A 14907-nucleotide genomic window follows, 5' to 3' on the forward strand; every position below is an offset into this window, starting at 1 on the left:
AACTTTGTAGAGTAGTTTTATATTACAATTAAATCAGTCTTTTTCATAATGCGGGAGAGAATATGTACAAGTCCTTTATTTAGAATATTTTGAATAGTACCATGTGAAGGATGTACATATTGCATCTGAAAGAGAAGTTTTTAATAATTTGTACTATTATGAGCTTGAGATTAAACACTAGAAATAAAAACTATAGAATTGACTTTGCAAAGGAAATAATATTATTTCATTTTCATGTATTAAAAAAAATATGTAATTGGCTTGAATATCTGCTGTGAGTCAAGATTTTGTAATAGAAATCTTTTTTTAAAATAGAAATAGTCGTATTTCATGGTGATATGAAGTTTTTGAAGTGGGTTGTGGGAAATCTTGGTTGCTGAGCAAGAAGTGACATGGAGGATATCAGTCATCCCTGCAAGTCTAAACGTCCCTCTAAAATAGTTCTAAAATATTAGATTTAAAAATGTACCGTAATGAAAATGCCTTATGGAAATGCGAATACAGAAGAGATATTTCAAATAAAACCGAACTTGACTGACATATAGTACATGGACACAGAATTTCATATATTTCCCAGAACAGGAATACACACTAATGTAATATATCTCCTTTTACTATGAACACATCCAAGATGAACATTAGTGATTAGCACACCTTAGGCATTTGCATTTATTTTATCTTGGATGAGACTGGACGTGGGACACTTTGCAGATGACATCGCTATGATATCATTTACTCTGGATGTGATCATAGCAAAGGGATGATTTTACTTGCAAAAAGTTGCAATATAAAGTTTTCCTTTACTTCTGTGGTTGTGAACAATAATATGAAAGACAAAGAAATAACCATAAAGCACCTACCTCAAATGCGTCCATCAGCAAATAACAAAAAATGATTCATAAAGTTCTCATCAATCGAGAGTATTTCCATATGGCATCCATCTGTGTTGGTCAAACTTTGTCTTGTGAGAAACAGATTTTTTTGTATCATCTTTTAAACAATGATTTATCAAATTTTTTTTTAATGAAAATCTGTTATATACATATAAATGTGTTATTTCAAATACCATGCCAATGCCTCATAAAGAACAGTAAGATTGAAATCAATCATACTCTATAGAACCGGCATTTTCAGGTCTACATGTAAGTGTTTACACATAAACTAGGATGTGCTATGTGGAATATATATACAAATAAATTTAGAAATATCAATTTGATACAATTTTGGATTTGAAAGTGTTTATGTTGAGAGAAGGAGATGAAAGACCAAGACAAGGTTTGATGCTCTTTGGACTAAACAAAGTCTCAAAAGCGTCAGCACAGAAAAAATAAAATATAAAACCTAAATCATTCTAATAATATTAAAACATAATCTTTAGTATAAAATCTCATCAAAACTGATGGAGCATGGTAAATGGTAAGAATTTTTTCAATTTTTCTTCATTTTCATTGTATTCTATTATTGTGTATGTTTTTTTTTTCATTATTTGTTTGCATGTTCATATTCAAATATTTTAGAGAAGACTGGTTCAAAGGTATTATTGAACATTGTAAGTAAGCAAGCACTGCATGAATAAGAAGTCAAAGCAGCTGTACGCACAATTAAAGAAATAACATACTAATATTTCTGCAAATGTTCATGTTTACATATTTTTGTAATACATTTGGACAATATCTGGAGCATCTTTCCCAGAAGTTTTGATGTTCGTGCGATTCTTCTATCATGTTTGGTTACTTAAAAAGCTATATTCACTGATATCTTTGAACTCCTCTGACATTCTGTTTGATTCACATTTGAGAAGAAAGCATCGGCAAAATACTCATTTGTGTGCTTTCTTTTTCAAAAGTTTTTGCCACATTTTCTTTTCTTTTAATCTATTAATATTCGACTTGGCAACTCGAGAGTTTGTTCATGTTTCAGAGTTAGGCATTACGAAGAAGGGAAATTATTGTCAGATGTTCTGGGCCATTTTGATGATCCAAGTCCAGAGTCTTTGGAAATGCCAGAGGCTACTGGACAAGACTGCAATCGTAAAGTGAAGCAACAGTTGAAGGTCATGCTCTGACGTTAAAACTTGAATAGAGATATATGGATTGAAATACTGTTAAACAGGATACTGAAAAAAAAGTTGTTTGATCACCGAGGATATATGAGAAATAATTTTCAGTAATTTTGAGGTTTGCTATTTATGATAGAAAATAGAGAATGGGAATCCGTTCTGTTGAATGATGAAGAAATATGAAATTTCCAGATAATATGAAGGTACGTCCAGAGTCAATGTCAATTGTTGCTTTACTCTCTCATCCATCTTGTGATGGGCAGATCTCATCAGTTCTGCTAACCATGTGATGGTCATATGATGTGCATGTGATAATCATGTGGTTAATTACAGAGCAAGGCATATTTCCTGCATGTGATTTGCATGTAATGATCATGCGCTGAACATCCATCTGATCCTATCTAATGCATGTCGTTAATCCACATTTTCTACTGCTTAGCTTGGCTGATTCGACTATGGGAGATTCTTACACCAAGTGGAATTGCAGTAATATCTGGCCTCGGCGACTGGACAAGACAGAAGCTAGAACCCATCATTGGAGACAAGTAAGTTCTATCACATGTTGTGGAGGTTATGTTGCCAAGTGGTCTGGGGTCCCTGAATAAGTATATATCAATTTCTGGGGTTAAATCCCTGGCCAGGGCACATATTGCACAGATCAAGGCATTTAATTGGCAAAGCTCCTTGAAATAAATTGACATGTTATTATAAGTACCAATATGTACTTCATTTTTCTTTTTTAGAAGTTCTATTTCATGCATTTCTAATAAAGGCTTGTGATGTGGTTTCTATCAATAATGATGTATTAATATAAGGTGAATTGAGTAATAACCCTAACCACAAACATCAAACCTTGGTAAATCCTGAGGCTAAGGTCACAACCTCAAAAATTAGCCTGTTCGGCGACTGGGCGAGAAGTTTTTAGCCAATTTTGCCTGGGACCCAGCGACAACCATCCGGGCACCACTGGTTTTGGTCGCCGCTTAAGATTTAGTGTGGAGTTAATATTCTGGCGGCGCCTGTTCACTTTTCACTTTCTGCCCTAAATACGGTGCCTCAGTGGTCACTTTCCAGGCGCCGATATAATCGAGCAGTCACCGTCGAATGATTTAGGTAAAAAATTGAACTCGTTGGATTAAAGGCTGTCGAGCGGTCACTGGCCGGTTGCCAGTCGCCAGCCGCTCAGAGATCGGTCAATGATCTCACAGTGAATTCAAGATCGGCCAGGCGATTACTAGAAAATAAGCCGGTGACCGTTAGGAGACTGCATGCCCGGGATGCCAAACAGAAAAGTTCCCTGCTTTGACCCATATTTAGCTTTGAGTAATGGGTAATCAACAGGGCACTGCTTGGCCACCGATACGTCTTTTTACAGCCCGCTTAACTTCTCCAAAAATCGTTAGGCGATGCCTAAATTCCAGCGGTGCCCGAGCAGGCTACTACTCGGTCACCGCTCTGAGTTTTGACTGGAGCCTTACACTGCCAAAGCTTTGATCTGAGCATGGACATTCAACGAGAGCATTTTATGACCACCACCTGTTTCCAGCTGTCAAAATTGCTGTCTAACCCTTAACTTTCTCTTTACGCGGTTTTTACAACGACCGCCCGGGGTGATTGTTTACACAAGCTCCTTTCGCCCGATGATCGTCACCGATCGATCACTGGCCCTCTTTCGACCAAAGACGGTCATGTTGTAGCCCCGATTGCCAATAGGGAAAGTCCTTACATTACCTAGAATGCAATGCGCAATTCATATCCGGTTTTTCAGTACATTATTTTAGGCTCTCTATAATGTGCGATTGTCGTCTGTCCATCAAAAAAAATCCCGTTAAATTTCATCAATCCTGTGGAATTTTATGCCCAAATGAAAATCAACTTCTGACCGAAGGTAAGCGCTACTATCGACATCGATACTGTCCGAAAAAGCTGAGATTTTAACGTTTTTCCGCAGATTTTTTCGTTGAATTTCAACTGCTTTTTTGCCGTAGATATACGGATCTGCAAGGTGATGTCAATGCATTTCATTTCCGGTTGTTAGCGATGTACGTAAAAAATACGTTTATGCACGCCTGTTTTCTTGTTTCTGCTATCATTTTCATAGCGCTAACGTTCGCTGCTGTGCGTTGCTTTTGATAAAGTGAACGAACAACATCGCAATGGGTAGGAGCAGCGTACAATTGATTTCCGCTGTCAATCAGTGAGAGCATGTTTTACGACCGGCTTGATGGGTGTCAGATGCCAGCGCGCTGTTAATAAAAGGATTAGCGGCGACGGTCTCTGTGTCAAAGGAGGGGATTCGTTGAATGTCCATTCGTAATAGGTCCATGATCTGAGTAACAAAGCAAAATGTGTTGATTGTAGCAATAACAAAGAAAGCTATTGACATTGAAAATGATATAAAATTTACTTTGTAAATCTTGGTCTCTCTTATTACTTGTCTGATTTCTTTAATGCTCTCACCATTCTGTCATTTCTGAATTTTCTCCTTTTATTCAAACCCTTTCATTACCAAGGTTTCTATTATTTCAAACAAATTTGATGCTTTTTTTCTCTAAAGATTGCGGTACCTAGACACGATTCCTGTTCATTATGGTTATGATTACTGGCTGACTGAACCAGATAAGGAAACATGGGTTACTGTCTGGTGTCTGAAGACCAGAGAAAGTGGGCAGTCCATCTAGACTCATCTGCAAAAAAACAAAGTCAGGCATATCATGTAAATACAAGTATAATTATTCTTAATTGCACTCTTCGATGATCTTTCAACTGATTCTTCCATCATGAGGTAGAGACGGTTCCTATAATATGGGATGTCATAGATCACCAATGAGAAATAATCAGTGGCTCAAAATATGCAGTCTATTGATGAATTGCCTTTTCAATTTGTTTCTTGAAGATGGTGATCTCATATATATAGGTTGTGATCTTGGGATGGCTAATGCTTTAAATCTGATCTATAATCCTTATTATTTCCTTCAGATTAATTTACTTTTGGCAAATCAGTGACATTGGATATCCCTTCCATTTTACTTTTGGCTCTATGTCAAAGCATAAAATTCCTCTAATTCATTGAATAATTATTAGGCCTATCATTTGCCACCTTGTTTTTTTTGTGTGTGTTTGTCAATTTTAGGAGTATTAAAACAGCACATAAATCCCATGTATGGGACAAAATATAATCAAAATGCATTAAATGGTCTTTCTAAGGTAATAATAATAATATTGACTGGCTCTTTCGGGATACATCAAATATGTCGCCCTTAAAAGAACCATATTGCCCTCGTCTAAAGACTCTGGCCAATAAGATTCTGTTGTGGGCAACATATTTGATGTTCCCCTCAAGGCCAGTCAATATTATATAATTAACACCAAGTGTCATGATCTCTTACTAATATTCTATGACTGATAAGTTCTCAGAAACATAATTTTTTTTTCTGGAGTATTTGAATATATATATATTATACTTTATTTTTACAAAATTTTTCTTGTATTAACTGTTAATGCTTGATATCACAGTGTGTTGTTCAATACCATTATGATTTTAGAACATTATATATATCTGATACTAGTATTCCTTGTCAGATGAAGATTGTTTTACAGTAAGTGCGCCCTCTGTGTTGAGACTTATACAAGGTAAGATGTACAATGAGTCAATCAGTCTGAAATTATCAGTCTGAAATTATGTTACATAAAAGATCATTCCTGTATGATTACATGAATTCATATTTATTATAGAAAGAAGGTTTATTCCAAACAATCATGCTACAATCTGAATTTGATCAACCAACTCAATAATAAGTATTACAATCCAACTTAAGAATTACCTATAGTATTCTAAAGAATACCTAATATATTATAAAATAACTACATGTAATGTATATGTATGAAATATTGATGTGTGGGTTTACTTGCATTATAGAAGTAATTATGTAAATATTTGATGTCGGTACTTTCTCTTTAAGAAATTGTATTCCAGTCTGTTGTATTTGGTTTAATTTTTTAGGAAATTCTTTCCACATAATGGCAGATTGTTTAGTGCTTTCTCTTCATGTATGGTGAAAAACAGTATGCACCTGATTATGGTTTAGAATTAAAAGAATATATATATTTCTTCAAAAAGTGATTTTGGTAGGAGCAAATATAACAAAGTGTTTCCTTTGTTTTAAAGGGATTGCTTTTGTTAGATCAGTATTTTATAGAAGCAATGCATGTGGCATTACAACTTGTAACAGCTGTTTTTGTACATTTTTGTTATGTAGTATGTTTTCTAAAGCAGTCATGTGTACAACAAAAACAAAATGATTTCCTTTCTGTAGGATTTTTATTTTTGACAACTTTATACAGAATGATATCGCAGATCAGAGACATTTGTAGATTTTCAGTTGTCCATACGATGTTATCCTAGGGGAAAAACAAGCCCAAAGATGGCAGTAAAATTTTTTCTAGTCAGCAATTTTTCAGATGATCTGTGTAGGTTTGCATGGTGGAGTTTATAACATGGAGAAGGTTTACAGGTCAGCAATTTTTGTACAAGTATTTTTGTGTACATCATGTGTGTTTGTTAGTCATTGTGTTCATAAATGTGTTTATATTATGATACTTATGTGCTATGCACATTATGAAACTATACTATGATTGCAATCATGTTGATTGGGTGAAATGATTTAGTTCACCGAGTCATTAGCAGACCCATCTAACACATCCATGTGTGTAAGTGGTTTGCCGACCTGTATTTCAGAATATATTTTGATAATCTGGTAATATCATTCCATACCTGCATCCAATTGGGAATATTAAATAAAACAATTTAATCAAATTTGATAATCACAATCAAACTATTGCCTTTATCTATTTACACTCTTCCTTAATCAAAATGACTAAGTCATCTTGTTTTAATTGTAACCATATTACATATGCCAATGATTTCATGTGTTGGTAGTTCTTACATGCTTTGTATGTATATCTTTTAAAGGGGGATTGAACTGTGTGTTATAAATGCGTAGTCTTAAAATATATACGTTTTCAGATATCTACTTATACTACAGAGAATAAATTGACCTATAATTGTATTTGTATAGAGAAACTAAAATGTTTTGAGAGGTAAAGTAATTGTTTTGCTACGTGGTAACATGTTTATTGTGATATTAAAGTATTGAGTACTAGATAATTAGCATGTTATCATTCAAGTGGGTCTATATTACTAGACTGCACTAGCATTATGGGTCAGGGAACTAGCCAGGTATGAGTAGTTGAGGACTCGAGATGGCGCTATTGGTTCGTATCTGCTTAAACCCAACTATCTGAAGTAAACACAATGTAACCAAAGTAATGTAGATGTCTATATCACATGCCTCCATTGGTACACCTGTATTTCTAATATCTGTATAGATCTGCTAATAAGATGTACATGTAGGCTTTCCTGCACTCACAAGTATTTTGTCTGTGATGAAATGTGAGTGATGGTAAAGAAAAGAGGTGTTTTTGGTTCCCTGTGGGAAACAAGCAGCAATGACTTCTTACAAGGTGCTTTATGAATACAAGGCTAAAACTTCCTCATCAACGAGTATTCAGGAGGAAGTTGATCTACCAAAGAATTCTTGAAATTTTTAAGTCATACTTACATTCATTATCTTCACTTCAATCTTTTCATTACTGAATTTAAATAATGTATACAAGGTTATTTTGGCAACATGAATGTCATTTCATAATGCTGCGTAACTTATGATGTTATGCAATATTGTTGCTGCTTCTTTTGCCAAATGACATTGCCCCAATTTTACCTGTTGTATTATCGTGGGAGTGAATTTCCTATGACCTTTATGAATGTTGGACAGTTTCATTACTTTTCATCTGTGGTCTCGTAAGGTTAGTGATTGATAGTATGCTTCAATCTTATGATTGATTATATATCAGAGTCAATGCAATCAATCGTAAAGATATTCTTGATTGCTAAGCTTTGCGTTACAGGCCCAATATGTTTATTCTATAAAAAAATTCGATCTTCCAAGATCTGATTTTAACTTTAGCTGATTGGGAATCTGAAACAGGTTACCAGTCATGTGACAAGTCATGTGATTAATCACTCAAAGCTTACAAACAGCTTTATGAAACATCACATGACAGTGTAGAAAAGTTTGAACTCAAAGTGCTCATGCGAAGTGCACAGTTACATTGAGTTCCATTATCTTGAGATATGAACTACTCAAACACTCCCATAATCCTTACCAACAAATGCTACATATTAATCATGTCATATGATCACTAGCATACCTGAAGGGGGAGGGGTGCAGAATACCCCTCTTCACCAATGTTGACCTTTTTTGTGCATGTCAGAAATGTTCATGTTGGTTTCGGAAATGATGGCAATAGTTTGACCTCTTCTTTTTAGTTGTCATAAAATGTGGTTAAAGCGAAAGTGCTGCCAGATATTATGGTGACCTTTCACCCCTCTTCTTTTTAGTTGTCATAAAATGTGGTTAAAGCAAAAGTGCTGCCAGAAATTATGGTGACCTTTCACCCCTCTTCTTTTTAGTTGTCATAAAATGTGGTTAAAGCAAAAGTGCTGCCAGAAATTATGGTGACCTTTCACCCCTCTTCTTTTTAGTTGTCATAAAATGTGGTTAAAGCAAAAGTGCTGCCAGAAATTATGGTGACCTTTCACCCCTCTTCTTTTTAGTTGTCATAAAATGTGGTTAAAGCAAAAGTGCTGCCAGAAATTATGGTGACCTTTCACCCCTCTTCTTTCTCATTTTCAGAAAATGTGTGACCAGCCACCCCAATAAATGGCTAAAATAAAAATGTTGGTCTTCAAAAAGGAAAAATTGGTTTGTGTTAAACAGTAATCTTCTTCATTCTTTCAAATCTGCAAAAAAATAGTTGATAAAAGACAAGATTCAGGTGTTTTTTAAATAGAATTTCCCAAGATTGCACAGTGTTGCATGCTTGAGTATCATTGTTCAAATTTTACCAGTTTTAAGTCACGTTTACACCTAGGATGTGCTTTTTCAAGCTTAATAATAATCTTACAAATTTATTTTGGGCGACTTATTGTTGTTTTTTTGCCGGTCACTTATTGACTTTCGTGATATTTTCCAGGTATGCCACTGCTTATTATTAATTTCATTTTTAAACAAATGATTAATCAATCCAACTTAATCCTAACCTTTTTTTGTGGCTGTCATGCTGCGAAGAAACCGTAGGATTACAGTTTGACTATAAACAAACATTCCTATTTTCTGATGAAGACCAAAATGACCAATGTAGTATGACACTTGATTAAACATTTTTATTTACCTTATGAAATACTTATTTGTATTTGTTATTGATGAATATGTGCAGCAGCTGTTAATGCAATCAATCTAGTTTAGGTTTGTAAAATCTGAACTAAACTAGAGACCAGAAACAGATATTCTAATTATTGTCATCAATTAGCAAATATTTTTAACATGCAACACTTTATATACAGTAATTAAATAACTACTTATTTTGGATAATAATACAATTCAAGCAGCTCTATAGACCTCGTTGATTACTTTTTTTTAGTGTGTTGGTGTATTTTGTTTTATTCTTAAGTTCTCTGAATTTATAAAAAAACAAAAATTGGCATTACTCCTATGGGTTTAAGATCGCATGCTCTATCGGTAATGAAAATCAAGTAAAAAAAATTGAACCATTGGGATTCGAACCTGCAATCTACTGCTTGCCGGGCAGCGACTTAACCCATAGGAGTAATGCCGAAAATTTGTTTACAAAATGATAATATCTCCTATTAAAGCCTCTTTATTAACTATCTATTGTCCACGGCGGACTGCATTTGTTTAATGAGTCAGAAAGAAGATGATCGAGGGTATTTGAATTCCAGTTTATCGTAATTTAGCAGTGAACCAGAATAGCCTAGTGGTTAAGTCGCTGCACGGCAAGCATGCAATTTGCGTCTGTTACGAAGGGCCCCAACGAAAATCAGCTTGATGCTGATTGGGCTACCCTTCTTTTAAATATTTCAAATAAATAAATGGCAGGTTCGAATCCCACTGGTTCCATTTTTTCTGACAAATGATTTTCATCACAGATCGAGCATGCGATATTAAACACGGGAGTAATGCCGAAATTTTGTTTACAAATTATAATTTCTCACCGGGTTCCCAGCCAAACGGATAAAAAAATACCTCAAATCAGGGGAAAATGCCTCAAATGAGGAAAAAATCAGGAAATTTTGATCGGCCCAAAAGTCGAAAGCACGGTAGTCTGGCAGACTCTGTTATATTTTGTTGCATATCAAAACAACATCCATTAAATGACTGGTAATTGTGTAGCCACTTTGACTGCAATACAGTTTTTATACTGAAAATACATGTAATTCACTGCAACAACTTAAGCAAAACCTGGGAATGGGTTGAAATAATTATCAGGGAATTTTTAAACTTCATCACTGGAAAAATCAGGGAATTTTGTTTTCTTGAAAAGCTTGGAACCCTGTCTCGTATCTAAGCCTCTTTTTTTATAGTTCTATGAAATATTTTTAAATGTAATTTATTTTAATTGAGGATGGGTCAAGGTTTACAAGACTTCTCTACAATATAGCGTACGAAGTATAATGTGCTTATATTTATATTCGGGGAGATATATATTCCACGTAGTTTGGCACTATTGATTTTTGTTATTTTAAAATACTTCCGCAGATAAATAATAGTTTATTCAAACCAGGTGAATCTTTGTACTGATATTTTGAAAGAAAAGAGGTAAAGAGAGGAGAAAGGAAGAGGAATCTGACGAGGATGGGAGATAGAGAGGGGAGAAGATAATTATAACATTTCTAGTGAAATCAGCCCCTTCTCTGTAAGTTTAAGATTAAGGGAGGGGGGTGGTTCTTGTTAGAAGGGGAGGCCCCATCGATTCCACCTGTCCTTTTCTGGTATTCTCTCGTACTTTCTATGTGGTTTGGAGCTACTTTTGCTCGAGTCAATCTAACCACGGATGACTAGCAATGATGCGGGTTCTGATTGAAAACCAGTTTGATTTCATTATCACGCATTGCAAGACACAAACTACATGCTGCTTTGAAATTGCGGTATTGTGGAGAGAAAAGAGACAGTCAGCACCTCAATAGATGTATGACACTGCTATTAATCGAACTATATCATTCGTCAGAGTTCTATTTAGAAGTTTTTTTCAATATATTTTTTTATTTCATTACCCCCATCATTTCGTCAGGTACGTCAACTAAATTCTTGCATGCACTTTTTAATGAAATCGTAGGTAAAAAATTAGAGTTCATCTCTTTAGAAGTAACAGGGAGATCTTGCTTTATCACATAAAACGGGAATTCCAATATAATAGCTATATGATAAGTGATTTTTTTTACTCGTAGTCTGGAAGCGTTTTACATGCCAGATTTCTGCTCCTTTCTGATGCAAATTATTACCAAAAACACTTTAAAGTTGATTAAAAAAGATTGCAGGCTTCAATTTTATTTTTCGGATGGGCAAGTATTGATTTAGAAGAGAAGACGGAAAGAAAGGAGAAAAAATGAGGGTCGGAAGGGGATGGATAGAAATGAAATAATAACAGAGAGATGTGGGGACTCTGAGGAGGAATGAGTCAGAGTAGAATAGCGTTTATGGCTGATAGAGATGTATAAGGGTAGGGATGGGGAAGAAGATTTGTAACAAACATAATCGATATCATAGACTCTTATTTTGTTGTATTTAGTATAATCGCAAATTGCCTCGATATTGGTCGTTCGAGGGTAACCCCAGTGGCGTTGCTAGGATTTTCCCCCATGTTTATCCCGATCGGTCGCTCAGAGTTGATTTTTGTTTGTTTCTTTGAAGGGGGTAGCTCTCACAGTAAATTCTTAGCTATATTCCTATAAAACAACATAAATATGAAATAATCTCATAAGTCCTAGTAATTTTTTTTATTTCATGTATTTTGTCCTGAGAATTTAACATTCTGTGCAATCTTTGTGATCCTGAACAAGATGCATATGTAACTAGATAATTACTGCGAGGGCCAAGCGCGAGCAGAAATTTGTAATAAACGTTCTGGCCTGATCTATTTCAACAAATAAATAATGCGAGCGCGAAGCGCGAGTTGAAAACTTGACATTCCGATGAATCCGATCTAAAAAAAAAATGGGCATTCTAAGCAATTTTTGTAAAGGGATAAGTATGTTACTAAACAATTGATGCGAGTGCAAAGCGCGAGCGGAAGAAAATTGAGATTTTAGACCTAAAAACGAGACAGTCTGACTATTAATATTTTGTAAATCATGAATAGGGTGGGTATTGGGTAACTTCCTATATTAATAATATAAGCGTGAAGCGCGACCTGAAAAAAAATGTTGATATTATGATCTGAAACTGGATAATTTAAGCATAAATAAAGAACACGCTTCGTATCTCAATAAACATGCGCGCGCGTGTTGTAGATTTAGACCTAGAATCTGGGCATTCTGAATATATATTTTTTTATCATGAAGATCAATAATGCGAGCTCGAAGCGCGAGCTGAAAACATTTAATATTCCGATCTAAAAAAGGGACAATTTAAGCACTGTTTAGAAAAATTGTGAAGTGGATGTAGATCGCACCTTATAAATGATGAGAGCGCGAAGCGCGAGCTGATATATTTTTATTGTTATTTTGTCCTAGGAACGGGACATTCTAAGGACATTTTTTTCATCATATGAAAATAATGACTATCTTCCTATTATTCTTAAGCGCGAGATGAAATTTGTCGATATTCCATTGTAAAAAGGGCCAATTATATTATGAATTTATGAAAATGTTTTTTTCTTATTTATCAATCTGATATGCCTAATGAGAGCGTGGAATTGTTGACATTAAGGCCCCCAAACTGGATATTTAAAGCATTTTGTAATTAAGAAAAGGACGCATGGGCTAATATACTTTTAACAATTAATGCGAGCGCAAATCGCGAGCCGATTTTTTTTATAAACTGAAAAAAGGAGATCTTAAGTAGCCTGTTATAGAACTCATCTAGAGATATACATAACTCACCAATCAAAATGCCAGCGCGCAGCGCTAGCTGATAGGCCTACGTTTTGACAATCACACCTGCAAAGGGATATTTGGAGAACTTTATGGAATGCACGAAGACAATATAGGAACTTGGCAAATCAAATAATAAGACTGCCAACGTAAGCTAAAAATTTTGATATTCAGGCCATAAATGTGTGAAAAACATATGTATAGGCATAATGATTGTTATGATTTTTGTGTTTCACATCTGTGCTCTCATTGTCAGAGAAATATGTATCACACTTAAGCAACAAAATTAATGTAAGTGATGATGTAACTAAGGCCCTACAAATTTTTCCCCCTAGCAGCAGCCCCCCGCCCTCGATAGCTCCTCCCCTGGGTAACCCCCTTCCCATCTCTTTATAATACGATCATGTACGTTGATATTTCTCTCCGGTGACACGACACTTGTTCCTGCGACAATCGCTCCGGGGTTTAATTCGTCATATATGGTTAGGCAGGGGCAGATCCAGGAATATTCGAATAACAACAACAAAAAGACACAGGTTTACAGGATTTTATTTTTTTGGGTTGTCGGTGGTTTCATGATCCATCACTTCTCTGTATAAGCGTGTACAAAACGTAATAATGACCACTTTTTTGAGGGGAGGGTGGGGAAATGGACAGCCCCAGTTTCAAGATTGTTCCTCAGCCCCTGTTCCCTCCTGCTATAAAACCACCCTGCACAACAATAAAAGCATTTATAAGATTATCACTATGCTAAACGAGACAAAAATAATAAAAACATATAAGATTTGAGAAAAACTCATCGGGCATTAAAAAAGGACTGCCACAGAAATGTGATATTCTAATTTAGTTTCCGTCGACAATCTGATTCACATTTCCTTTCCCCGATCTAAATTTTGACATGTTGACGTTCGGAATCCAATCATTTTCTTTATCAATAAGCAACGTTTGTATAAAATCACATCATACAAACATGAGGAAGGTCATATAAATTTCTCGTGTCCTTTGAGTAATCTATTTTGCCATGTTATTAATGTTCTTTCTGCTTCTGATATGACCGTTAGAATTTCGTAGTTATGTTGTTGATTTTAAGTACCCCAAACAAAATGGAAGATTACTTTAGAAGTGCAGGTGAAAGGAAATGCTGGGATATCGCCGCAATAAATTGGATCTTGTATAATATTTGTTACAAAAAATATAACGAAACGCCTTTAGCGAAATCCTTAAAATTCCCTTGCACTCGCAGCGGCGCAACATATTTTATCGATCTGCTTTCATAGAGAAAAGCAAAAGAAAAGTATTCCATTCCTTAAGGAGACCCATGCTCAAATCATTCTCCAAATGTCTTGCAGTTTTCAAAAGTGACAGTGACATATGCCAGAAAGAAGACACCGGGCACCCAGCCAACCCTTCTCTTGGCCCGGGGGTTCGGCGACGTTGCCATCGCTCTGTCGTCTACAGCAGCCTTGGATGTGAAGGGCTGCATTCGTCTTGATATAGACCTATGGCAAGTCGGTTTCAATTTGTGTGACAGCGTAGACATTGGTAACGGGTTTATAACACTAGCAGAGGAACGTGCATGAAGGTGAGCGACTTAATTACCTTACACATGATGAACAGGTTAAAATTATAAAACCCCATTTCATTTTAAGAAGGAGAGGAACGATTTTAAAGGACACGTCGAAGAAAGAAAGAAAATAATAGTAGGCCTAACGAGTTGGCGGTAATAGTCAAATATGACTGGTCGCCATTAATATCCAACAAACAACAGCAAACATTTACAATTTTTGTACAATCTATTTCATCAAAAATTACTATCATCTTGATTCCCATATCCCAC

The 14907-nt window shown here is 35.3% G+C and overlaps 1 protein-coding gene across 2 annotated transcripts in view; it reads left to right on the plus strand.

The window, feature by feature from the left end:
• Window positions 1–9574, plus strand: part of LOC129271252 (uncharacterized) — a 40137-nt gene extending 30563 nt beyond the window's left edge. The window contains exons 13-15 of one of the 2 annotated variants that reach the window (XR_010295064.1): window positions 2499–2604; window positions 4617–5266; window positions 5408–9574. Coding sequence is in view for 1 of the 2 variants with exons in the window: in XM_064106414.1 (XP_063962484.1) it covers window positions 2499–2604; window positions 4617–4740 (230 nt within the window). In the remaining variant the exon portion in view is untranslated. Of the gene's footprint in view, window positions 1–2498; window positions 2605–4616 lie in introns of both variants that reach the window. The other variant, XM_064106414.1, reaches the window with a different exon arrangement.
• The last annotated feature ends 5333 nt before the right edge of the window (window positions 9575–14907 follow it).

Source organism: Lytechinus pictus, chromosome 11, assembly GCF_037042905.1.
Source record: "Lytechinus pictus isolate F3 Inbred chromosome 11, Lp3.0, whole genome shotgun sequence".
NCBI classification, from domain to species: Eukaryota; Metazoa; Echinodermata; class Echinoidea; order Temnopleuroida; family Toxopneustidae; genus Lytechinus; species Lytechinus pictus.